Source organism: Colobus angolensis, unplaced genomic scaffold, assembly GCF_000951035.1.
Source record: "Colobus angolensis palliatus isolate OR3802 unplaced genomic scaffold, Cang.pa_1.0 Scaffold41, whole genome shotgun sequence".
In the NCBI taxonomy this organism is placed as follows: Eukaryota; Metazoa; Chordata; class Mammalia; order Primates; family Cercopithecidae; genus Colobus; species Colobus angolensis.
The window spans coordinates 7,147,128-7,174,129 of NW_012117488.1; the positions used below are offsets into that span (position 1 = coordinate 7,147,128).

At 39.9% G+C, this 27,002-nt stretch overlaps 1 protein-coding gene and 1 pseudogene across 3 annotated transcripts; both read right to left on the reverse strand.

Moving 5' to 3' along the window:
- Window positions 1-218: 218 nt before the first annotated feature.
- Window positions 219-1,474, reverse strand: LOC105521802 (annotated as a pseudogene). Its single transcript, XR_001003328.1, has one exon. The product of XR_001003328.1 is annotated as a 60S ribosomal protein L3 pseudogene (transcript).
- Window positions 1,475-3,252: 1,778 nt separating this feature from the next.
- Window positions 3,253-20,299, reverse strand: DNASE2B (deoxyribonuclease II beta). Of its 2 annotated transcripts, XM_011956123.1 has the most exons (6): window positions 20,142-20,299; window positions 16,485-16,662; window positions 9,746-9,827; window positions 7,252-7,413; window positions 5,748-5,945; window positions 3,253-3,743 (listed from the first exon to the last, which is right to left on the reverse strand). In XM_011956123.1, exons 1-6 carry the CDS (start codon window positions 20,264-20,266, stop codon window positions 3,394-3,396), a joined length of 1,095 nt encoding a protein of 364 aa, XP_011811513.1. In that variant the 5' UTR covers window positions 20,267-20,299; the 3' UTR covers window positions 3,253-3,393. The 2 variants fall into 2 exon arrangements, 1 of the variants encoding a protein (XP_011811513.1); XR_001003329.1 differs by lacking the exons at window positions 16,485-16,662; window positions 20,142-20,299 and having other exon boundaries at window positions 3,267-3,743; window positions 7,241-7,413; window positions 9,746-10,041.
- Window positions 20,300-27,002: the final 6,703 nt, after the last annotated feature.

Here is a 27,002-nt window from a genome sequence, read left to right on the forward strand (position 1 = left end):
TGTTCTTTTCCTTTGTTACATTCCTACACTCTTAATTATGTGAATCTAATTTTGATTCTCCTCTCCTTCAGATTCAGGGGAGAAGGCTCCTACCTATTATGTATTTTTAGTCCAATAGAATTTCTTCACTTTTGCTTTTTTTCTCCTTTTCATTAATCTCTCTCTTTACCATTGGATCAAGTTTTGGCCCTCTTAACTTTTTTTTTTTTTTTTTTGTCAGTGGAAAATAACTTTTATTGAGATCCCACCAGCTGCAAAATCTACTCCTGGCATTAAGCTCCTTCTTCCTTTGCAATTCGGTCTTTCTTGAGTGGTCCCATGAACGCTTTCTTCTCTTCCATGGTCTGGAAGTGGCCATGGCCAAACTTGGAGGTGGTGTCAATGAACTTAAGGTCAATCTTCTCCAGAGCCCGCCGCTTCGTCTGCACCAGCAAGGACTTGCGGAGGGTGAGCACCCGCTTCTTGGTTCCCACCACACAGCCTTTCAGCATAACAAAGTCATTGGTCACTTCACCATAGTGGACAAAGCCACCCAGAGGGTTGATGCTCTTGTCAGACAGGTCATAGTCAGTGGAGGCATTGTTCTTGATCAGCTTGCCGTCCTTGATAAGGTAGCCCTGGCCAATCTTATAGATCTTATTGATCTCAGTGAGGTGATGGTAGCCTTTCTGCCCAGCACGTGCCACAGAGAAGGCCACACAAGCAGGATGCCATGCCCCAATACAGGCCACATTGTGCAGGCCTCGGTGGGTCTTGCGGGGCAGCTTCTTGGTGTGCCAATGACTGGTGACCCCTTTGTAGCCTTTGCCCTTGGTCACCCCGATGACGTCGATCATCTCATCCTGCCCAAACACTTGGTTCACAGGTACCTGCTGCTCAAGCCTCTCGCAGGCCCAGTCCAGCTTCTCGGCCACCGTGCCTCTGTTCACCTGGATCTCCATCAGGTGGGCCTTCTTCTGGCGCAGAGGAAGCAGGCACATCTGGGCGTGGGCAATGACATGGATGACTTGGCAGTACTTCTTCATGCTGCTGAAGTCCTTCTCCAGCTGCTTCTTGCCATCTTCATCCTGCCATTTCTTGCAGTACTTGGTAAAGGCCTTCTTCTTAGATTTATGCCAGTTCTTATAGAAACGCCTGTTGCATTCATCACTGATGTGCTCAGCGAAGACAGTCTTGAAGGTCCGGAGGCCTCGAGGGGTTTCCACGTAGCCCACAACCACCATGGTGGCGTCTCCACAATGGTTACAGCCTCCACCACCTCCTTCTTGTTCACCTCAGATCCTGGCCTGTCCACTTCCCGCACGATGTGGGTCATGCCAGCCTTGTATCCCAGGAAGGCTGTGAGGTGGACCGGCTTAGACGGATCATCTTTAGGGAAGCTCTTAACCTTCCTGCCATGCCTGCTGCTGTGCTTCCGGGGCAGGAAGCCGAGGGACCCATGACTGGGAGCGGAGAACTTTCTGTGAGACATCACGCCATCAAATCCCTCTGGTAGAGTGGCCCTCTTTACTTTTAAAGTCAGGATCTTGTACTTTAAAATTTTTCTTTTATGTTATTTGGATTACTTATGCTTTTTTGGCCTCAGATACTCTCTCAGAGGCCAAATAATTTTTTTCAAGCCTCTTTATATTTGCAAGCATGTTAGTTAGCTAGATAGCATATAACATAGTTTATGCTTGCTCCTGACAGGAAACAAAGTTAGTTTTTTCTGTTTGTCATTGAACTAGTGCCATGAAGTTTGGTTGGTATTGAGATATCAAGATCGATAGCCTCAGAGGTAAGATGGACCTCTATGATACTAGGCAAGTTACTAAAACTATGTAGGCCTTAGTTTCCTTGTCAGTAAAATGGGGATAATAACAGTTCCTACTACATATAATTGTTATGAAGATTAAATAAAAATGTAATTAATTGGCCGGGTGCGGTGGTTTGCGCCTGTAATCCCAACACTTTGGGAGGCCGAGGCGGGCGGATCATGAGGTCAGGAGATCGAGACCATCCTGGCTAATACAGTGAAACCCCGTCTCTATTAAAAATACAAAAAACTAGCTGGGCGAGGTGGCGGGCGCCTGTAGTCCCAGCTACTCAGGAGGCTGAGGCAGGAGAATGGCGTGAACCCGGGAGGTGGAGCTTGCAGTAAGCCGAGATCGCGCCACTGCACTCCAGCCTGGGCAACAGAGTGAGACTCCGTCTCAGAGAAAAAATAAAAAAAAGTAATTAATCTTGAATTAATATGAGTTGAATGCTTATTACATAGTAAGTGTTCAGTAAGTGCTAGCTTTAATTATTGTTGTAATTACTTTATTTAGGTTGTAAGCTGCTTGATTGTGAACAACACATATGTCAAATGTTATTAAGCAATTAGTACTTAACACAAGTTTATTATTATCCATTTATATACTAGTTACATTTAGTAATAAGAATGCCAGAAAAAGAAACACATTGAAATTAAGATTATTGCATTTGACTGGGTGCAGTGGCTGATTCCTGTAATCCCAGCACTTTGGGAAGCCAACATGGGAGGATTGCTTGAGCCCAGTTCAAGACCAGCCTGGGCAACAAAGCAAGACTTTATCTCTATTATTATTTAAAAAAAAAAAAACAAACAAAAAACAGACTATTGCATTTGATTCTGGTTTCATTATTTTACACTTCCTTATTTCCCTCAAGTTGATGAGTTGCACTTATGGAGTTTTTTTCTCCTAATGTGACTTTAACATTTTTCTTGTAAAATATTACTCATTTCTGAAACTTCTTTTGTCTTTTTTTTTTTTTACTGGAATTCAAGCTCAAATTCCACCAGTATTTTTAAGTGTCGTCTATGTGCCAGGCTCTGGGCTAGATGTTTGAACATACCTAGCTATTATCTCCCTTTCACAGATGAGAACAAACAAAGTTCAGAGAATCCAAGTGAATGGCTCAAGATCATCCAATTAATAAGTAGCAGTTGAAGGAATGACAAATAAGCCTTAACCATAAACCAGTGAGAAAACTTTAGGAGCAATATGATCAAATAGTATGGAAGAATATGCAGAGAGAGTTATTTTTCTTCAAAAAAGGGTGGGGAAGAGAGTCAGGGAAGTCTTTGTGAAGGAGATGAAATTTAGTCTACTAGGTGGCCAGTCAATCCATAAACAATTGGAGATGACTAATGTGGAAAAATATTTTTCGTTTTATTTCCTCTGTTCTCAGTTGTGTATAACAGTTTATGATATACAGTGCAAAGTAAATAAATTACCATTAAATAGAAGATTAAATGGTAAACATGAGAGAAAAGTATTTTATTTTGTGATATGCAGGTTATGAGTATATTCACAGGCTTTTAAAATATAAAGAAGGTGTAATGGAAGAAGACCCATTATTAAGGTTTGCAATGATAGTACATGTGTCCTTTCACCAAGTTTGGTTACAGCTTTCATAATATAATACTAATCCTTGAAATGCTTGGTAAATATGCCAATTCTGGGTACAAATGAATCCTCCACTTCTGAAGGCTTGGTGTGGACTCCGATTTAGGTCTCCAATACATGTCCAGCGATTTTTGGTGCCCTTTTGGGAAGTACACCACTTGGCATGATCCTGATAAGAACTGAAATAAGAGTGTCGTGATAACTTAATTGCTTTGATATTGTAGACATGGTAAGGAAGGGAGCAGTTTGAGGGAAGCTCTTGTCTTTTTCGCTGCCAGGTTTCTGTTAACAAGTGTGTCTTCAGCCGTTGAGCCATCCAGGATGCAAAGATGTCTAGGGTTTAGGAGGAGAAATATAGTGAGGCTGGTATTTACACTTAGATTAGTCCCTGAAAATATACTCTGGAATGGAAATCATCATTCACCCCTGATATGTGGATGTCGCAAGCACAATAATAACAATATAATTGAGATAGTGGATGAGAAAACATTTTGTAAATGTTGAAGTGATGTGTAAATGAAAGTTATTATCATCATTACTATGATGATGTTAGCGTTTGCAAACATCTTCTGTTCTATAAAATGAGTGAAGCAATATACGTCTTTGTCCTGGAAAAACCTTTGGAAAAAAATTAGACTAGAGAAGGAATCAGGGCCAGTTTCTAGGAAACTTTGTAAATCATGCCAAAATGTTTGGATTTTCCTGAAATCAATGGGGAGTTTTTAAAGGAATGTTAGTAAAGAATTAATAGAAACTGGTTTATGATAATACATATCAGTTTATGATCATAAATATCAGTTGAGAGGCAATGGGCAGGATTGGGAAGGACGGGTTAGAAAGAAGAAAGGAAAAACATAAAGCTGTCACAATAACTGTGTCAATAAACACAGGTGGGACCCAGGGCAGTGGCAAAGAGTTTGGAGAAGATACAATAAATGCGAGCGTTATTAAGGATCTGGAACTGACTGAATTTGATAGTTTGATAGAGGGGTAAGAAGAAGAAGAGATGGGGAGTGACTGGATGACTATGCAGAATACAAGAAAAAGTAGATTTGTAGGGGATGATGATGCAGTGAGTTTGGCATGTTGAACTTGGTGTGGCTGTACCACCTTCAAGTAGAAATGTCTCACTCGCTGTTAAATATATCAGACAGCATAGAGGTCTGGGGTAGAGATCAAGACTTGAGAATCATTGGCGGGCTTGCTGGAATTGCCCAGCATGGGTATGTAGAATGAAATAAGGAAGGGTGGGGGGTACATGGCAACCCAGTCACCTAAAGAGTAGTCAGAGGAAGAGGACCTGACAGAAGAAACTTAGAAGTGGGAGGAAGACCAGGGGACTGCATATTCCCCAAAATCAGTGAAGGTGAGAGTTTCAAAAAGGAAATAATTTCAACAGTGCCACATTCTGCAGAGACTGTCTCTGTCCTGTCAAGTTTGAGATCTCTAGTGCCTAACACAGGGCTTGGCTAGTAGTAGTCTTTCAGTAAATTTTATTCAATGTATAAAGGAAGGAAGCAATTAATCAAGGAAGACAGTGAACAATTAAGGAAGACTAAGACAGCCACTGGTGACTGGGGAGAGATTTGAGTGTCTACAGACAGAAGCAAGACTGTAGTGAAGGAACATTGAGCAAGTGAAGGCCCTGGTGAGTTTGAAAAGAATAAATCTGAAAGAAAAGGAATATAGATGCTTTAGAATTGAGGGAGGGTTTTTAGGCATGTTTGTATGTTATGAGGAAGGAGCCTGGGGAGTGGGAGAGCTGAAACAGAACAGAGAGAACAGATCAGGTGGACAAATCAAGGTATGCTGAGGCTGAGATAGGTTTCAGAGCATAGGGAGTTCATCACTTCTTTGGGGGTGGGGGAAAACTCTGCAAAAAGGAAGGAGAACAGATAAGATTGTTGGAGGGGTGAGGGGCCATATTGAAGTGGTTTCTCCCTAGCGATCATTGTTCTATTTATGAAGGAGAAAAGGAAGCTATGAGTGAGGGGTCAGAGTAGTGTAAAGGACTTGAGAGTAAGGAAGGCTTAAAATAACTGCTCAGGGAATAGAAGGAATGGAGATGACTATGGCCCGATGCCAAGCAGAGGCTGGAGACTGAGTTTTCACTGGCCCCTGGCTGGATGGCTATGAGATACTTTTGTGGTTGACTCAGCAACCTGGCTATTCAAGTATAGCAGTTCGAACTGATCCTTGACTTTCCTTTTTCCTTTTCTCTTTGCTCCCTTTTTTCATCTCTCTTTCCCTGAATACTCAGAATATTTCTCTAAGCTATCCCTACTGAGTTCAGCAGCAGAATTATATAGCATGTTGTTTGATGATGGTCTTTCATACCGTCAAGAAAAGAATCAGACTTTGCAAAATGGAGGAATTTTTGTCCCTGGGCTGACTGAAGTGTGGTGAGGAGCCTGCCAGGAATCTCTGATGAGCTGGCCCTGGTGCACAACTGGGGCATGTGAATGAGCTCCTGGTGAAAGGTGGCCGGGATGGAACAGCTGTAGACGTTTGGGTTGCAGACCAAGAGCTGAGAATCTGAATCAAGAAACAGTGAAGAAAAGTTGAGAATTAAGACACAAATGGAAATGCCTGCTGATATTATAGATCTTGTTGTGGATTAAAAAACAAAACAACACAAAAACAAAGGCATTTCTTTCTTTAAACCAATAGCCTTCAGATAACTTTTTGTTAAAATAACTGACACCTGTTAAGCATTTCCTAGTTTCCAGACATGGTCCTACAAGTTTTACATGGGTTTACTCGTTTAATCCTCAAAGCAACCATATTATCAGGTAAATTCTGTTGTTATCATTATCTTTACTTTATGGATGAATTAACTGAGAATTTACATCACATGCCCAAGATTATAAAGTTTGTAATTGATGAAATTGATATTCAAACCCAGGTAATCTGGCCTTGGAGACCATATATTTCTAAATGTACATATACATATACAAAAGTCGAGAATTCCATGTACCAATCAAACAGCTTCAAGAATAATCAGCTCCTCAGTGTGCATGCCTAATCTCTGTGATTTTCAGCAGCATCATATGATTTCAACTAGTGAGACTAGAGCTTGACTTGTATGAGGAGCTCAGTGATCCTTGCCATAAGATGGAAATTTGATGAGAAACATTTTCTAAACTTCCTGTATCTATAGGTAAGTTGCTTTTCACTATTATTTAGTTACCAACCTGTCCCTACTTCTCCTTTCCCACTACAGTTTGCCAAATCTAAGTATTTTTGGCTGAGCTTGAAATCTTAAAGGAAGATTATCTGGCTCAGAGGTGTCATGTTGGTGGCCTACAAAGAACATGTGGCCTGGAAAACTTCAAAAAAAAATTAAGATTGAGCTCATATTTAGAAATCAGTTTCTCTCTCTCTCTCTGACACACACACACACACACCCCCTCTAGGTTTCTGGTACTTCATGAGAAATATGAAGATTTGTAATCATTAGGCTTGCATTCCTGTAGAGCCACAATACAATGGAGCTGAGGCTTTAAGGGAAGCTAGACAAGGGTCAGCACCCCAGTTTATCACTATCCTCACTTCCCATGTAACATCTGTCTGTTTCACTCATATATGTTATCTACCAGACCCCTGAATACATTTGAAACTACTGCCCCGATCAAGTTCAACAACTGCACTGGTAGATTAAGAGCCAAAGCCCAGTAAGTGAGCCTCACTATGGCAAAGCCAGCATTAGAATCTAGGTATCAGAGGGTATCAGAGGGTCTATGAATAGATCAATAAATGAAGTGACACATTTATGAATATATTTCCAAATCCTTTCTTCAACATAGTTATCTGTTTTTTTTCTCACATACTTTAGTTTTACCTATTGCCTCATACTGATTGTACTTGAATGTTATGCAGATGCCACTTTGTCCATTTCGTCTTCCTGTGGGTGGATAATCATAGCCTTCTTCCGGAATTGGAGGAAACTGAGGGATGGAATGAATCAGCCAGAACCCTTGAACTCTGTTCCACAGCAGTAAACCTACCAAAGATACATTTGACAAAGATAAATCAGAAAAACAAAGCTTCTTTTAAAATAGAGTTCACAGTGGCAACATTTAAGCCCATTAATGCTTCAGAGTAGTGTTTTATTAGGTTAATAATCACAAGGATCATGCTTATTTTTCAAAGGTTTCAAATACAATTCTGGTATATATCACATTGCCTGATTACTGATAAAAAGCCACCACAAAAAGGGAACCAAGGTAGCCATCCTGTGAAGAGTTAAGAGGAATTTCATGTTGAAATCACAAGGAAAATTTGTTTTGGCAGAATGCAAATTTGCTAAATTGGAATTTGGCCTTGTTAAACGATATAGTCACCCAGCAAGATTTAGATAGTGTCTTCACTGCTAAGCAGCTAGGCTGTTTTCAAAAGCCGACTGAAAAACAGAGTTGAAAGAGAAAATATCAAATAAAGAAATGTACTCACAATAATTTGTTATAAAAAGCTGCTGCCCATTTATTGGCAGAAGAGTCACCATTTCTACAAGCCCAATGAAAGAAGCAAAGAGGAAAAAAGGAAGCTGTGCTAAAGCATCCTAGTTAATTACATTTGTAAAAATCTCTAGAGCAAAATAAATAACATGAAAGCCAATAAGGAAGAAAATAGAAAGATTTTTATCACTTTGTGACACGGCAAAATGAACTTTGTAAAACAAACACCTGACTATTTTTGTGTTTAGAAATTTATCAGGGTAGGTTTGGTATGATAGCTAGACTTTCCAGTTTGCATATGACTATGCAAACATAAGATTCACTCATGTTTGCCTAATTGTTAGATTAAAAACCAAATGTCTTCTAGTTATTTTCTTTTCAAAGAGCCTATTTTAAGAAAGCGTACTGTTGTTCTTTGGGTGGAAATAGAATCAATACCTGTGTCAAGGTGGAAAATATTGAAAGTTCTGTTGCGTAACAGAACTGGATAACCTTCAAGAGTTCTCCTCTGTGCAGATGAGTGTGCCAATTTGCTGGAATCCTATCCTCCTGGTGGGTGTGTGTGTTCTCAGTATCAGAATGTCATAGGATATTAAGGTATCTGCTGGCCAAGAGAACCCCTCCACTTCATATTGCACCCTACTCCTTTACAGCCATTTCCCCAAACCCTTGTGGCAGCTAGCAGGGTAGAGCAGCAATGACGTGGGAGATTGTTGGAGCAGAGGTTGAAGAATGTAGCATGTTATGAAAATTGTTGGGTTCCCAGTAAATAGGGCATTCAGAAGAGCTACTTTGCTAAATAAAAAGCTTTCAAAGTTCATGACCTTTGTCAGCGTTACAAACTATATTCTAAATCAGAGGCTGCAAACTGACATCCATGAGCCAAATCCAGCCTATGGATACATTTTATTGGGCTTGCAGAGTATTTTTTAAACTTTGAACTTAGTGCCAACATTTAAAAACTAGGGAGATTTTCCACAAATATTAATTTTCAACATCTCCTGGAAAATTGTGTCCGTATCAGGCAAGTTGAATGGTAGCTTCCTCCTTTCACTTGCTGACATCATTTGCCTGCTCCCTGAAGGCATTTGAATTTGGAACCTTCTGAATACTTGTTGCTATGGAAAGTTATGTGTGATATATTAAATTGAAAAAAGGTTGAAAAATAGTCATTACAGTAGTTTTGTAAAAATGTTTTAAAATATGTATTTTAGAAAAAGTAGAAAGGATTAAATATGGTTTATCTAATGGGCATTATGATTATAGATTTTTTTTGTTTACCTGTATTTTGAATTTTTCTATGGTTCACAAACACGTATGCAAAGTTTAGAAATAGAAAAATTATAAAAGTATAATAAAAATTACTATATGTGATAATGTAAACAACATGATAAAAATTAATATAAAAAACTATTTAAAATACTTTTATCAAAAATGTAGATTTCCAAGGGAACTGTATGTTAAGAAGAGTTCATTTTACTCTATATAAATTATATCTCAATAAATCTGACTAAAATGTGTTTGTGCATATATACTACATGAACATATACATATATACATATTCATGTGCATATATATACATATATATATATATAATTGCAGGTGTGTGTGTCCACAGTGTCAGTGCCTGGATTCCTGCTGCAAAGCAAATATTTTAAAATGTATTAAGAAATAAAACAAGATTTATTTCGAATGCCAAGTCAAATCATATAATTATATTATAACCAGTGATACAGAAGTCATACATTTCAATAACTCAAATAAACTATTAAGAAGAAAAGCTATCTATTTAGTATGAATATAAGGATATTCAAGATGAAATATTTAAGAAAATGTTGATTTCCAATAGGAAAGAGAAACCAAGAATCTTTGTCATACCTTTGGTGTGTCCATACTTCCTGCTGCAATTCACAGATTTAGGGACTCCATCATTGTATATTAGATAGGCTGTGTTGTTACTCTGCAGGAATATACTAGGGTCAGAATGATGTAAATCTTCCACTTACAAACTCTCACAACATTTGTACCAGCTACCCAGCCTGCAATACATTGCTTTCATTAATACACATGAGAAGTCATCTATTCCCCTAATAGGCAGCTTCCCCATCAATATGAAGCCTGTGACATGTAAGACAGGGAAAAGGAAGTCCATTTTTAACTATGCATGATTTTTACTCATGTGACAGGAGCCCTATGCATTGTGATCTGTGTTTGAGGGCAATGTTCCTATTTCTCTCGGTTGTTTTGGAACCAAATTTCTGATTAAGCAACCAGTATATAATAAAGGAGTACTGAATTATTTGTTCAGGAAATGAAGTAGGAACAACCAACCAGGATTACATCTAAGGCTTTTTCCATTGATATTATAGGCACAGTGCAGAATCGGCTGTCAGGATCTGATTTCCTCTGCCCACTTTGTGCTTCACTTCACTGCTGGGTAGTAGCTTTGTGTTTAATCAGGATTCCTCATTATCTGCTTTCCCTTCCTCCTGTTATGGGAGGATTTTTCTGCAATCCATTTTTCAGTGTCACTTCACCTTTCCAACTTGATATTTTCCTGCTTAAAAAAGTGGTGAAATTTACTGTGTGATATTGGGTTTCCTCTGGTAAGGCCAAATATGAGCCAATTTTCAAACAGCCAAATCTTAGAGCCAAAATAAAGCTATTATTTCGATCATATCTATTTTGCATGTTTTAGACACTTGCTAATATTTATTTTAGGTGGTTCCATTTAATTTGTGTGATGATACGACTTTTATTGAAGCCAATAATGTCAATATTTAAAAAAATCTCAGTGACATAATTAAAAGCAGGAAAGGATAACCTATGTCCTTAAAAAAGGCCCTTGCGGCCGGGCGCGGTGGCTCAAGCCTGTAATCCCAGCACTTTGGGAGGCCGAGACGGGCGGATCACGAGGTCAGGAGATCGAGACCATCCTGGCTAACACGGTGAAACCCCGTCTCTACTAAAAAATACAAAAAAACTAGCCGGGCGAGGTGGCAGGCACCTGTAGTCCCAGCTACTTGGGAGGCTGAGGCAGGAGAATGGCCTAAACTCGGGAGGCAGAGCTTGCAGTGAGCCGAGATCTGGCCACTGCACTCCAGCCTGGGCAACAGAGTGAGACTCCATCTCAAAAAAAAAAAAAGGCCCTTGCTTTCTTCTTAGAAAACGAAGTCAATAAAGAAGACTCTCATAGTTGCTTATTTGATGTAATAAAATTTTTTTTGAAAAATGCACAACATAGTCTGTTGTTGCGTTCTTGTCTACTGTGTTTAGGAATACCCTGAAAAGTAAGCTGTTTTCTTACCTTCATTTTCCATAATCGATCATAGCTACTGAATGGCATTCATATCATCATCTGGAGAACTCTGAAGAGTTAGTTACTCTACGAGCTTGCACTGAATGTGGTAAGGAGGCCATTTTTGTGCCTTTGGGGTACAACATGGAGGAATTCTGGGATGATCCAGTGAGGAATTTATTCTTTATGATAAATGAAGTTTATTATTCTGAGTGTAACTGCCAGCTGAAGTTAAGTGGATTGTAGCCTTAGTTGGAAGAGAGACTATTGATAAAGGGAAAAGATCATGGATTTAAGAGTAGGTAGATGTAGGCATGTGCCTTTGAACAGCTTTATTCCTTTAACACATATGTTCTGTATTGTTTTGACTATTGAGTGTTGAACAAGAGGGGTACAGTCTCTGCCCCCTGTCTAGCAGAAAATATAGTCAGACAAGTATAGGCAATATAGTTTGATAAATGTTTATGAAGGTGCATGGAAGATTCTTATTTGTAAATGCAAGAGAAGGGAAACAATTCCAAATGTAACCCAGCTATTGGCCTTGGTCACCTTCACATTTGAGATTTAAAACCAGTCGGTCTAATCTTGCATTTCACTCTCTGTCAGAGGTTCAACTCCAGATCAAGGGGTGGAGGAGTAATATTCTCACAGTCATTTCTGGCACATAATTCCAGCTTCCAAAGAACACTGAGTCATACCTGGATATCAAACTGCTGTTGCTCTCTTCTTTTGGCTCTGTGCCAATCAAGCACGGAAATCAGTCCCTTTACTGTCATTTTCCCCCCAGAACCTATCACTCAAGACATTGCATGTGGCAGATTTTACTAAAGGTAAGAAATATTGAATGGTTTTACATCACCATAAGGCCTTAACCCAGTCTCTCTCCATGTTTCTTATGCTTTTTAATCCCTGGCTTCCTTCCATCCCTTTTTTTGTTTAGCAGAGCAGTTTAACTGTGTCTCCCTGCTAGGGTGTGGGGCTACCTTTGCACCTCCAAAGATTATTATTGTATTGGCCAAGCGAAGGCCTGTCTACTCCAACTAAGGCAAGTAACAGAGGCTTTACAATGTTGCTCTTTCCTTCTTCCTCCCGCAGCAGTCTCATTGATGGGGAAGGGAACAATGTAGACATTATTTTCCCACTAATAGATATGCTCCTGGTCCCCATCCCCAACCTGGAAAGCAGAAGCAGCTGCAGGCAGTTTTCATTTTATATAATACGGTTGGCCCTTGGGTTTGAACTGCATGGGTCTATTTGTATGCAGGCTTTTAAAAACATATATTGGAAAATTTAGGGGGGATTTTTGACAATTTGAAAAAAAAACTCACAGATGAACCACATAGCCTAGAAATATTTTTAAAAATTAAGAAAAAGTTAGATATATCATGAATGTATATAATATATGCAGATACTATATATAGATACTATATAAATACTATATATAGATACATTTGCTGCCCTAAAATATGCACAAATCTATTATAAAAAGTTAAAATTTATCAAAATTTACATTTACAAACACAGACCAAACATGGTGCCATTCACAGTCAAGAAATATAAACACACATAAATATGCAGTATTAAGGCATAACTGCATTAAATTAACTGTAGTAATACTGTACTACTGTAATAATTTGATAGCCACCTCTTGTCACCATTGAGGTGAGCTCAAGTCTTGTGAATATCTGCTGAAAATGCCACATGACACTAACAACCTCCACACGAGCAGTTCTCTCCAGTAAATTGCATACTGTAGTCAAAAGTGATCTCTCACAGCTCTTGCATATTTTTCATCATGTTTGGGGCAATATCAGAAACCTTGAATAAAACCATAGGACCTATACTGAGTGCCACTACTGGTGCTGGAAATGCTTCTAAAAAGCAAAGACAAGTCATGACATTACAAGAATATGTTGAATTGCTTGATAAGTACTGCGGATTGAGGTCTGCAGCTTCAGTTGCCTGCCATTTCAAGATAAGTGAATATAGCATAAGGGCCGTTGTGAAAAAAGGAAAGGAAATTTGTGAAGCCCTCACTGCAGCTATGCCAGCAGGTATGAAAACCTTGCACTTTTTACAAAATACTTTTATAGCTCATACTTAAAATTAAAATGCAGCTTTTATATGGGTGCAGGATTGCTATAAGAAAGGAATACCATAGACTCTAATATGATTTGAGAAAAAGTGAAGTCACTATATGACAAAGCAGAAGGAAGGTAGATCATCTAAAGCTGGAGAATTTAATACCAGCAAAGGATGGTTTGACAATTTTAGAAAGAGGTTTGGCCTGAAAAAAACTAAGATAACAGAAGAAATAGCTTTTACTGAACAAGAGGCAGCAGATTAATTCCCAGATGCTATCAATAAAATCATTGAGGAGAAAGAATTTCTTCCTGAGCAGGTTTTTAATGCAGATGAAAATTCCTTATTCTGGAAAAATGTGCCACAAAGGACATTTATTGGTAAGGAAGAGAAGCAAGCATCAGGATTTAAGGCAGGAAGGAACAGATTAACTGTACTGTTTTGTGCAAATGCAGTTGGGTTGATAATCAGGACTACACCTATCTATAAAGCTGCTAACTCTTGAGCCTTGAAGGGAAAAGATATATACCAGCTGCCAGTTGTACAAGAAGAAGACCTGGGCAACAAGAACCTTTTTACTGAATTGGTTCCATTGATGCTTTGTCTCTAAAGTCAGAAGGTACCTTGCCAGTAAGGAACTGCCTTTTAAAGTTCTTTTGGTATTGGATAGTGCCACTGGGCACTAAAAATCCCATGAGTTCAACACCAAAGGTGTCAAAGTTGTCCACCTGCCCCCAAACATAACGTCTCTGATTCAGCCTCTAAATCAGATTCATAAGGACTTTTAAGGCTCATTACATATGGTGCTCTCTGGAAAGGATTGTCAGTGCTATGGAACACATTATAGAACATGTGTTCTATCACACATGAGAGGATTATAGCATTGAAGATGCCATTTCTGTTATAGGAAAAGCCATGAAAGCCATCAAGCCCAAACCAATACATTCCTGCTGGAAAAAACTGTGTCCAGATGTTGTGCATGACTTCACAGGATGGATGACAGAGTCAATCAAGAAAGTCATGAAAGAGATTGTGGATTTGGCAAGAAAGGTTGGGGGTGATGGGTTTCAAGATAAGATTCTTGGAGAAATTCAAAAGCTAATAGACACCACACTAGAGAAACTAACAGAGCATGACTCAATGGAACCATAGCCAGATGATGAGCAAGAAGACATAGAAGAGGTAGTGCAAGAACACAAATCAACATTAGACAATCTGTTAGAAGCATTCTGATCATTCAAGACTACTTTTAGGCCGGGTGCAGTGTCTCACACTTATAATCCCAGCACTTTGGGAAGCCGATGTGGGCGGATTGCTTGAGTCCAGGAATTTGAGACCAGCCTGGGTAACATTGTGAAACCCTATCTCTACCCCGCCGCCACCTCCCCCAAGCCAAAAAAAAAAAAATTAGCCAGGCATGATGGTGCATGCCTGTAGTCCCAGCTACTCTAGAGGCTGAGGTGGAAGGGTCACCTGAGCGTGGGAGGTTGAGGCAACAGATAGCTCTTATGGTGCCACTGCACTGCAGCCTGGGGGTCAAAGGAGATCCTGTCTCAAAAGAAAAAAAATAAAAAGACTGCTTTTAACTTCTTTTACAACATGAACCCATCTGTGATACAGGCACTGAAACTAAAGCAAATGGTGAAAGAAAGATTACTACTGCATAGAAACGTTTTTGGAGAAATGTAAAAGCAAATAGAAGTCATTATATATTTTCATATGAAAGTTACACTGAGTGTGCCTGCCTCTCTTGCTTCCCCTTCCACCTTCCCCACCTCTTCCATCTCTGCCACCCCCGAGATAGCAAGACCAGCCCTTCCCCTTCTTCCTTCTGCTCAGCCAACTCAACAGGAAGATGACAAAGATGAAGACATTTATGATGATCCATTTCCACTTAATGAAGAGTGAATATGTTCTCTCTTCCTTAATGATTTTCTTCATAACATTTTCCTTTCTCTAGCTTACTTTATTGTTAAGAATACAGTATATAAGATATATAACACAAAAAATACACATTATTCGACTATTGATGTTATCCAGTCAAACAGTAAGCTGTTAGTAGATAAATTTTTAGGAAGTCAAAAGTTATACATAAATTGTTGACTGCATGAGGGCCGGCACCCCTACCCCAGCATGGTTCAGGGTCAGCTGTCGTCTGTTTATTCAAAGCAGGGTTGTTGAGACAAAATAATTTTGAAAAGCATCTAGAAAAGTGCTTGGCATGTCACATGTTCTCAAATAGCCTACAGATAAGTTTTAACTTTGTAACTTGACTCTGAAGGCTAGACTTAATGGCAGGCAAATAACATGAATATTACCACACACCATGTCAGTTCCCTGTGTATTTTGAGTAAATACTCAGATACACATGTGCAGTGCTAGAGGCTAAAAAGGTATTGTTGTGGGCATTACATTACTTGACATATGTAAAGGCCCACCATACAGTCCGTCCAGCATATTATAGGAACAGAGTCATGTTATGTATTTACTTGTCTATAAGTTATTGTTAGGAAATGCATACATGAGTATAATTGGATGTTAATCATGGCTTGATTTTATTTGTCACCCCTGGTTGGAAAGTAGTATCTTGAAACTAAGCAACAGATGGTGCCTGGGATATTGGGAGCATGCCCACATTAAGCCAGCAGGTCTATTTACCTGTATCTCTTTGGCTGGTTAGCTCATTGCCTGATAAAGTCCAGATATAGCAGGGATAATCTCCACCCAGGCAAGTTAGTTCTAGGGCCTTGAACTAGAGTCCTAGTTTTCAACATATCATTTTGAAAACAATTAACTGAAAGGAAGATCAAGTAGAACCCTTTACTGAGCTCACCACCACTGATAACACCATGACATAAACAATCCATAACTCATAGCATGTTAATTACAGATCTGTATTGCCCTGCAGCAGCAGAGGCTCCTCTCCCTATCTCTATTAGATGAATAAGCAAAGTGACAGACATTTTGGCAGCCAGAAGACTTCAGTATACAATTCACACCTTGCCTAGTGATAACACTGGACACGGTGCCATGTAAATTTGGCATTGCTGTAGTGTACAATGACATGTTTCATGTCAGATTGACTCAGATAGTTGTCTTGAGCTGGTTCTGAGCTAGCTTACTTCAAGGTGCTAGGATTGGGAGTTGGGTAGGTGAACAGAAAACTCTGGTGAAGGCTTTGGACTCAGTTTTATGCATTTTATATTATTCAAGTGAACAATTAACTATATAACATACCTTAGAGGCATATGCTTCATATAGCTGTTGTAATGTCCTTCCCAAAACACTCTTGGTGGTATTCATTAGTTGCTCACTCTTCCTCCAGCTTCTAGTTGTAGAGTCTAGGTACAGGTACTCTAACCCAGTCTCTCCACTTTCCTTGTTTTGTCTTTTAGGTAACTTATAAAAAGTAAACCTAACAGATAAAATAATTATGAATTACTAACATTTATTGACTGCTTTCCTGTGGCAGTAACTGTGTTACATACTTTAATATATCTCTCACTTATGTTTCATGGAAGGCCTCTAAGGAAAGGGATTTGCTCAAGCTCTCTGTCTCTTTCTTCACCCTTATCTTTGCTCCTCCCCAGAGAAGAAAATAAAAATCTGATTGGATATGTTCTAAGACCTTGGTTATACTGGTGGGTGGAGTCCCTGAAGTGGAAGTCCATATACGTTGAGAGTGGCTCTTTCTGTTGCTTCCGTGATCCATGTGGCTACAGTGGAGAGAAGGCTAAGGCCCAGATCATGCAGTTGGCTGACTGGGTATGAGATTTGGGTTTGGGCTTCAGGAGAAGTGGAAGGTACTTTGAGCCCCTGTCCTGAACTACATTCTTCAGCTCAGTTTATCAGAATACTCTGCCTTGATGATTCAGGGCTAAAACCAAGCAATTAAGTAGGCCCTTTCCTTCCTTTACTATTGTTTTCCATTTGTATATCTCCCTTGGATATCTCACAGGGAGGAGAGGTAGCTCAGCCAAGAAGCATTAAGACATTGTTGCATTACCTAGCTCAGAGTTTCTCAATGTGCTCTATTCACATTTTTGGCCAGATCATTCTTTGTTGTGGGAGCTGTCCTCTGCATTGTAGGATCCCTACCCTCTACCTATTAGATGCCAGTAGCACTGCCAAGTTGTGACAATCAAAATTATCTCCAGACATTATCAAAAGTCCTCTGAGGGCAAAATTACCCTTGGTTGAGAACCACTGATCTGACCAAATACTTTCTAATAGCATGAACCCCACCATTAACCCCTAAACACTCACAGTGCACCAAACATTATAATATATACACTATTACCATACAACAGTGTCACAAACCCGTAAAGGCTGCACACTCTTCACTCGGTCCCCTTCAGTCTTATACTTTATTTAAGTGAACTCTTTCCTGCCCTGCTTATGTTTTCTTACAGGGTCAGGTCCTCACATGTGGCAGGAAACATGAAATTATTCTTTGGTGCTGACTTGATGGTCCCTTTTCTTACCTGTCTTAATAAATGTTAGCAGCTTGGCAGCAAGTTGCTTATATTCTCTCTAACAGACGTTGCTAAGTAATATGTCCATTCACTTGTGGCAAAAATGATTTTCTATATCAATCACAATTTGGTGGCCCACCAGTGAAGGGTTTGTGAACTATCATCAGTGTGCTGTGGCACACCAGTTGAGAACCAGTACTTTTAAACATTTTTCCTGGGTGACCATTTCTAATTATGTACTCGAGAGTCCTCAATCTGTTTCTAGCCCAGACCTTTCTGCTGAGGTCCAGAGAAACCTAAACACAAAGATGTCCCAGAAACCCCCAACTCCATATTTTTGAAACCAAGTTTATAATATTTTGCTCCAAATCTGCTCATCCCACACTATTAGGGAACATATTCACACAGTCACAGAAGCAGAAACCTAAAATTATTTATTTATTTATTTTTTGAGATGGAGTCCCACTCTTGTTGCCTAGGCTGGAGTGCAATGGCACGATCTTGGTTCACCGAAACCTCCTTCTCCTGGGTTCAAGCAGTTCTCCAGCGTCAGCTTCCCAAGTAGCTGGATTACAGGCATGCGCCACCATGCCTGGCTAATTTTGTATTTTTAGTAGAGATGGGGTTTCTCCATGTTGGTCAGGCTGGTCTTGAACTCTTGACCTCAGGTGATCTGCCTGCCTCGGCCTCCCAAGGCAGGGATTACAGGCGTGAGCCACCGCGCCTGGCCAACCTAAAATTATTTCTTAACATCTTCCTTTCTCCTACCCGCTGTAGCCCATCCATCACCAAGTCTTCTCAGCATGTCCTTCTTTCTACTTTGATGACCACTTTTTTTTTTTTTTTTTTTTTTAAGACAGAGTTTCACTGTTGTCACCCAGGCTGGAGTGCAATGGCACAATGTCGGCTCACCACAACCTCCGCCTCTGGGGTTCAAGTGATTCTCCTGCCTCAGCCTCCTGAGTAGCTGGGATCACAAGCATGTGCCACCACACCCGGCTAATCTTGTATTTTTAGTAGAGGTGGGATTTCTCCATGTTGGTCAGGCTGGTCTCGAACTCCCAACCTCAGGTGATCCACCCACCTTGGCCTCCCAAAGTGCTGGGATTACAGGTGTGAGCCACCGCACCCGGTCCCATGGCCACTTCTTTAACTCAGGTCCACACCTCTTCTTACCTGTAATGCCGCAAAAGTGCTCCTGGTCTCTGTGATGCTAGGCTGCTCCCCATCAATCCAGCCCTCTTAGTACTGCCAATGGGCTTCCTAAAGTGCAAATCTCACCATTCACACCCCTGCTTGAAGTCCTCCAGTAGCTCCCTTTCAATGTCAAGTTCAAACCTTATAGCTCAGCACACAGACCCCCTGGCTGTTCCCACCTCTGTAACCTCACCTCCGGTCATCTTCCTGTATTCTCCTGAAGTTCCAGCAATACCAAACTACTTGCAACTCCCAAATTTCCATGTTGCCTCTTGCTTCTCTACCTCCTCATTGCTCCTTCATTGGCCTGAGATCCAGCTACTTCCTAATTGTTCTTAAAACTTAGATCAAAAACTACGTCCTCAGAGAAGCTTTCTAGGCTCTCTGTTCCCCTATGTTCCACCTATGCCCTTACCACATAACTTTGAGGTCCTTGAGGGCAGGAACCATGTTTTGTTCATATTTGTAGTTTCAAAACTCCACACAGAGCTCTGTTGAGCTCAGTAACTGCTGTAAGACTGACTACTGCCTTGAGTATATCTGTGTTCTCTAGCCTGAAGTTTACACAAAAAGCTTGACACCAACCATTATGGCAAACTTAAATATTCCAATTAAAGAGTGAAAAAGTAATTAAAGCTTTAGGAGAACCCATGACTATAATGTAAAACAGCATTTAATGTCTTTGACACTGTACAAACAGGCCAGTGACCTACCTACCACTCATGGCATCAACTGCCTCTGCTGCCAAACAAACTGAGGTTAGGCAAAGAGTGCTGTGTGTGACCAGATCCCCCTTCTCCTTCTCATAAGGAGAAGCACATGCTCCATTTTCAGAAAAAAAAATAATCTGGCTTCTTTACTCTATCAGTCTTTAAAAAGATGTTGGAAATGTTCTGTCAGGAAAAACCACGATGTAATTAAAAGAAACTGCCTGCTGACAGAAGCTGCCAGTTCAATCCCACTTCTGTGGCTACCAGCCTCGTCCTGCTGAGAACAGGAAATCAGGCCCAAGAGGGGCTGCTCAGCTCTTCTTCAGGGGGAAACTCCCTCACTCAGAAGCCTACCCCTGCTTGGGAATTTGGCCCATTTGCACACTTTAACTTCCTTTATTTGTAAAGGGAGGAAAGAGAATGGATATTCCCTTAGGAACTTCCCAGTGAGCCAGGCCAACTCTCACGCTAAGGCTGTTTGCATGCAGCAATCCTTCCATTCATTTACCTACCAGTCCACAGCTTTCCCTTCTTCATTTCTGCATGAAATTGTTGCTGCCCCCAGCACCCCAAAGAGGCCAAGGAAGACCAAAGCAAAGGATGTTCTTAGCAGTCTTGCCATCATTTTCTGTTTCATTTATTTCATGCCACAGCCGGACACTTTCCACATAGATTGTGGAGTCTGAGTTCCAAGGCGCTCTCAGGCTGTGCTGGCTCTGACGTTTGATTCCATTTACCTGTTCTGTTCGCTGTTCGGGGCATTTTCAGAATGGGATGGATCCCACGTAATTGTGCAATTCTGTCACAACATGCCAGCGTGACTCCGGATGTCTTTGTGCTGAATTGTTGACTGGTTTGCAAAGTCATCAAAACGTTCTGCAGAAAAAAAGAGAAATATAGTTAACTCTTTGGAGTGAACATTGTTGTATAAAATTCAGTGGGCAGGGGAATATCATTTTAATAAGTAGATGTTAAATATATTTCATGTCTTCTCCTCCTGATTGACTCAATGAATGAGAGCAAATGCAGGTGGTTCGTACATTAACATGATGAAACCTTATGTCTTCATAATAATTAGGATCTGTCACTTATAATAATCTCTGTCTTAAGGAACCAGTTGCTAAGGGGTACTTCAAAGGGTTGCTTCAAAGTAACAGTAAATTTAACTGTATTTTACCAAAGATGTTTACATATTCTCTCCACCTCCCTGGTTTTAGCCACTCACTGTGGTGCTTCACTTCAAAGAAGCTTTGGTGTCCAGTTGGCTGCTATGCAATAGGTAAACATATTGATCACCCACTCTTCAGGTTAATAAAAAATGTTACAAACATCTATTTTGCCCAAACTATGCCTTTTCATTCTTGAAGCTGAGTCTGAAGTAGAAAACCAAAAGAAAATGGCCCACGACCATAACAACTATAAAAAGGTGAGACCAATTCCTTTGTGAAACAGGGAAGGAGTAGATAGACATATGAAAATATTTTTTTAAATTCATACTTTTGCATCAATTATTAAAGCTGCCATTATAATAAGTAGCAGTGTACATCATGTCTGGAAATAATGCTGCCTCTCTGATAATCACAGTGCTAACTATAATAGTTCCAGATCAGAGGATCCAGACCAAACTGAACCCTTGTAAATCAGATTACCTCTGTGGTTACCCTAGAACTGTTCCCAGTTCTCAGGATTCATAGAAAAGGGGAAGGCTTGTGTCTCTATCCTAAGACAGAGTTTTGGGAGGAGGACTCTGTACCGCCTGCCCAATTACCTGTGGTACCTGCAAAAAAAAAGGCAGAATTCTAGGCTTTATTCCAAACCTGCTACATCAGAATTCTTCCAGTTGGGCTCAGGAATCTATATTTTTAATAAGCTTATTGGTGAAGTTGGTGTACCCTAAAGTTTGAAACTCACTGTCCTGAGGCCAAGACTATGTTGTATTTGGTAGATTCACAGCTTTCTGCAGGAGCAGGCTAAATTGGTTAAATGAAGAAATATTTTTCTTACCCATTCCTCCATGGGTATTATTGTTATTATTATTTTGAGATGAAGTTTTGCTCTTGTTGCCCAGGCTGGAGTGTACCCACCTTGACCTTGGAATCCATCCACCTCTTCCTCCCAATGTGCTGGGATTACAGGCGTGAACCACTGTGCCTGGTCTCATTTTGTTTTATGTATTTTCTTCCTGTGTTCAGAAAAAAGGATTTCAACAACCCCATCCTTTTTGTCAATTAAAAAAAATTTTTTTTTAAATTATCAGCTGGACGCAGTGGCTTATGCCTGTAATCCCAACACTTTGGGAGGCTAAGGCAGGAGGATTGCTTGAGCCCAGAAGTTCAAGACCAGCCTGGATAACATAGCAAGAACTTATCTCTACAAACAATAAACAAAAATTAGCCGAGCATGGTGGCACATGCTTGTAGTCCCAGCTGCTCAGGAGGCTGAGGTGGGAGGATGGCTTGAGCCCAGGAAGTCAAGGCTGCAGTGAGCCATGATGGTACCGCTGCACTTCAGCCTGGGAGACAGAGTGAGATTGTCTCAAAAAAAAAATATGTATATATGTGTGTGTGTGTGTGTGTATATATATATATAGAGAGAGAGAGAGAGAGAGAGAGATTACTCTTCTCTGTTAAAGTAAAAATAGGAGACAGAGTCTCGCTGCGTCACCCAGGCCGGAGTGTAGTGGCGCAATCTCAGCTCACTGCCACCTCCGTCTCCCATGTTCAAGTAATTCTCCCACCCCAGCCTCCCGGGTAGCTGGGATTACAGGGGCCCACAACCATGCCTGGCTAATTTTTGTATTTTTAGTAGAGATGGGTTTCACCATATTGGCCAGGCTGGTCTCAAATTCCTCACCGCAGATGATCTACCTGCCTCAGCTTCCCAAAGTGCTGAGATTACTGGTGTGAGCCACTGCACCAGGCCAAACAATTTTATTTATTTACTTATTTATTTATCTGTGAGTCTTTTTGGTATTACAACTAATAACAGATACACACCAGTAGGATTCACTAATGCATTTAGAGAGTGTAAGCAAATTGTTTTCAGTTATGTAGGGCTAAAGACAGTTTGTTGAGTAGGGTTTAAAATTATTCCTGTTTTCTTCTCCTTATTACACACTTAGCACAGTGCCTGGTAATAGTAAATGATTCATAAATGTTAGCTAAGATTATTCTTACTACAACCTGAGCTTTTCCTGTAAGGTGGTTGGGGGACATCTGTATTAGAATGATATTTACTAAATCCAATTTTATTTCAAGATCTGGAAAGACACTCTTAGGTTGGTTTCTTTCAGCTGTCACTTTCAGTAAACTTCCTTATCTCCCATTGTTGCTAACCTGATCATGCTGGTTGTCAGTCAACAACCTTTCTTATGCAATCACTACTGTGTCTAACACTGTACCAGACATTGAAGCTCTCCAGAGATTTCAACATTACCTAAAATCTGGAGTCCAGTCTGTTTCAGTTTTTACTAAAAACAGCAAAGTAATTTGGAAAGAAACCTATGAATTTGGCGAATGAGGAAAATGCAAACTGTACAGAATGTTTTTCATAATATTATCTGCTTTTGAAGCCCAAGTAGTATAATATTATGTAAATGCCATAGTTCCTTCATAACCTGATTGCCTCTAAAAACAGTAGAAAATGCCCTCATTGTAACTTGACCAAGTACTATACAGTGTACAAGTAAGAATTCTTTGCTAGGTAATGGGCTTTTAATTTCATGATTGAAGTTTTGTAGTCACCCAATTATTCTGGAAAATCTCAGTCTTGAGCTCTTCAAATAGTGCCTCTTCCACATTCTCTTTATTATATCTTTCTAGTACATTTTATGTGTTGTTCATATATTCTAGCTCCTTGTATGTCTGCATTAATCCTTATGATTATTTATTTAGATCTCTCTTCCAGTTCTCTAATTCTTTCTTTGTCAGCATTAATCTGTTACTTAATCTGTCTTTTCCAAATAACTAATTCTTTTAAAAAATATTTTCTTTAAAAATCTTTATTGTTTATTTGTACATTGACAAACTATACTTATATATATTTTAATTCTTTTTGTGTTATGTTTAATGTGCTTCTTAATCCACTTATTAATGCATTTTTACAGGTTCTACTTTTTTTTTAAATTCACTTGGTCTTTCTTATGGTCTTGTTTCTTGCTTATACACCCAATCTTCTCTTTTATTTCTGTAAAAATATTAAATATATTATTTTATATTTTTGTATCTTATTCAAATACCTGAAGTCTTTGCAGATCAGACTTTGCTATTTGTTATTTCTGAAGCTCTTTCTTATAATACCTTGCTGTTGTGTGTACTTTTGATTTTTGGCTATGAGTTCACATTCTGTGAGGATTTTTGGGGATTGGGATAAAGTTGGGTTTCTCAAGAACCTGGTCTCTACTGGCTTCATCAAAGTTCAGTTGTCCTTTGAGGACTCCTGGGAGTCAGGATGCTGGCTTTATTTATTTATTTCTAATAGCGTTTTGAAGTATTATTTACACACTATAAAATTTATCTGTTAAAGTTCAGCTTATTTGTGTTCAGATGTTTACAAGACTGTTGATGGATTGAGTAAAATCTAGAAGTTGACATACTGAAGGAAAAAGTTGATGTACTTGTTGTGGGAGGATGGGGAGAGGACTTGAATTATTTTGATGAAAAGGAATGAGACAAGCAAATGATTCAAGTGTTTATAGATTAAAGAATTTAAAGATTAAAAGATTTGTTAGTGAGAAATGCAGTTAAAGGAAAACATAAATACAATAAGTGGAAGAGGACCAGAATATTACGTTTGGCTAATTCCTACTCATCCTTCAGGTTGCTTTGAGCATGCCAATTCTTCCTGGAAGCCATCCTTGATCTCTCCCAATCTGGCTTAGGTGTCCCTGCAATGTATTCTCAGAGCTCACTATCAGTTAGAGTAATTATCACGATGTGTTGCTAATTACTTGCTTACCTTTCCGTGTCTTCCTCTAGAGAGCAAGGGTCAGAAAACTCCTGTGCCTATTTTTGTAAAGTGTTATTGGAATACATCCACACCCATTCATTTATGTATTACTTATAGATGCTTTTATGCTACAATGGCAGAGTTTACTTGCAACAGAGACTCCACAGCCTAAAAAAGCATACAAATTAACTTCTTGATTCTTTACAGAAGAAGTTTGTTATAGTCTGTGAAGGCAGAACAGTGCCTGGCTTGTTTACCGTTGCATCTCCAGCACATATCACAGTGCTTGTCACCTAGAAGGAGCTACATAAATACAAGTGAATATACAGATTGAATGAAAACTTTTCAGATTCTGCTGTGATTGAGTCAGGGGAAAAAAACAAGAAAAAGTTTTCAGAGACATCTCTTTTGGGGTTATATGGAACTTGGAATGAATTTAATCAGAAAATATATAAAAGTGGGTATATAGTAGGTAAAAGTCCCATTAGAAATAATTTTAATATAATGTTTATAAGTCAGAGAGGCAGCTAAGCATAGTAAGAAGAATCAGCCAGACCTGGGGTCCATGGCTGACTCTGCCTCTCACTTGCCATGTGGTTTCCATCAAATGATCAACCATGCTGAACTTCAACTTCCTTTTCTAAGGGTGGGGCTTATGATTTCTGCCTTCATAGAGTGCTCTCAGGATTCAGTGAGACGCTATGTGCACAGTCCCTGTCACATAGCTGACTCTCATAAATGCTGGTTCCTTCTCACCTTGTTTCCTTTTCCATGACAAAGTAACTTTCTTTCCTTGCAGAGAGACTGGAATCAGTCCTTTGGTAAGGTTTTAAATGACCTCAAGCCCACGTTATTTGTGTTTTCACTGCTGTTTATCAGATAAAAGTCTGTGTTCCACTCAAACGAGTGCCATGTTGTTGAAGGCGTGAAGCTGAACTTCCATCTTGCCGCAAGGGGCAACCACCCTAAGATTTGCCTCCTGTTTCACAGCTTAAACCTTCCCACCATAAACACAGAATTCATCTGAGTTCAGAATTCTCTGTAATTAAAAAATAAAAATGACTGAAGTGCTAGAAAAAGGGATGGTTTGTGCAGGGGTAGCTCTTGGTGCGGGGTAAATTCTGCCTAGACTAGTGTCTTTCCCAGCTCAGCAGGACTTCTTCCACTATATCAGTCTGCCCGTCATCTGTGTGACTTTGGGTAGCTCACTTAATATCTCTGGGCTAGTTTCTTTCTTTCTTTGCTTTTTTTTTTTGGAGATGGAGCCTTGCTCTGTTGGCCAGGCTGGAGTGCAATGGCGCTATCTCGGTTCACTTCAACATCTGCCTCCTGGGTTCAAGTGATTCTCCTGCCTCAGCCTCCCAAGTAGCTGGGATTACAGGCATGCGCCACCACATCCAGCTAATTTTTTTCTTTTCCTTTCTTTTTTTTTTTGAGACAGAGTCTCGCTCTGTGGCCAGGCTGGAGTGCAATGGTGCGATCTTGGCCCACTGCAACCTCTGGCTCCTGGGTTCAAGTGATTCTCCTGCTTCAGCCTCCCGAGTAGCTGGGACTACAGGCGTGTGCCACCATGCCCGGCTAATTTTTGTATTCTTAGTAGAGACGGGGTTTTGCCATGTTGGCCAGGCTGGTCTCCTGGCCTCAAGTGATCCACCCGCTTTGGCCTCCCAAAGTGCTAGGATTACAGGAGTGAGCCACCACGCCCAGCCTCTCTGGGCTAGTTTATTTTTAAATAGAGTCTCTCTACCAAATCACAAGGTGCTTGTGAGGAATAGATAAGATAATATGGATCCTAGAGGGTGGAAATTTTAAAAATGGTTAAGTGGTATATAAATGCAGCTTTCTACAGCAGCATGGCTAATTCCCTGCTTTGTTGGAATCAGAATAAATGCTTCCTTTCTTTCCCGAATGAATGGAGGGGCCAGCAATCAATTTGGATGTAGGGCCTATGATGTAGTGGGAAAGAGCATGTCATCTAGGGGCACATGGGCTGAGTTCTCATCCTCTCTCTGTCACCTAGTAACTATGTGACCTCGGGATATTACCTAACCCTAGTGTCTTTTTTGGTCAAAGTTGGATAATAATACCTATTTTACAGGGCTTGTCAAGAAGTAGAGGAAATAATATATGCTAATTTCCTGACATATGAAACTCTTAATAAATGGTTGTTGCTATTTTATTTTCAAGACATGCATTAGGAAACAGACATCTTTCAATGTATGAATTTCAGCAAAATGTTCTTTCAGCTGCCTTTTTGGTGGTCTCCATTAATTCTTTATTGTGGGCTCTTCTGCCCCTAATCCTAGAAGCTCCTGTGGACCTTGTTACAGGTTCATGCCCTAAGCCTGTTGGTGCTGTGGAAAGGTTGGCAAGAAAATTAGTATTTCTCCTGGTGATTAGCAATGAGTTTCTCTTTCTTGGTAATA

Excerpts from the sequence above, each read along its gene's own strand:
- DNASE2B (XM_011956123.1), bottom strand. The coding sequence starts at position 20,266 with ATGAAACAGAAAATGATGGCAAGACTGCTAAGAACATCCTTTGCTTTG. Across the intron at positions 9,828-16,484 it reads ATGAAGCATATGCCTCTAAG|AGTAACAACACAGCCTATCT; the intron begins GTATGTTATATA and ends ATATTCCTGCAG. Across the intron at positions 3,744-5,747 it reads GTCTGATTCTTTTCTTGACG|ACATCTTTGCATCCTGGATG; the intron begins GTATGAAAGACC and ends CCTAAACCCTAG.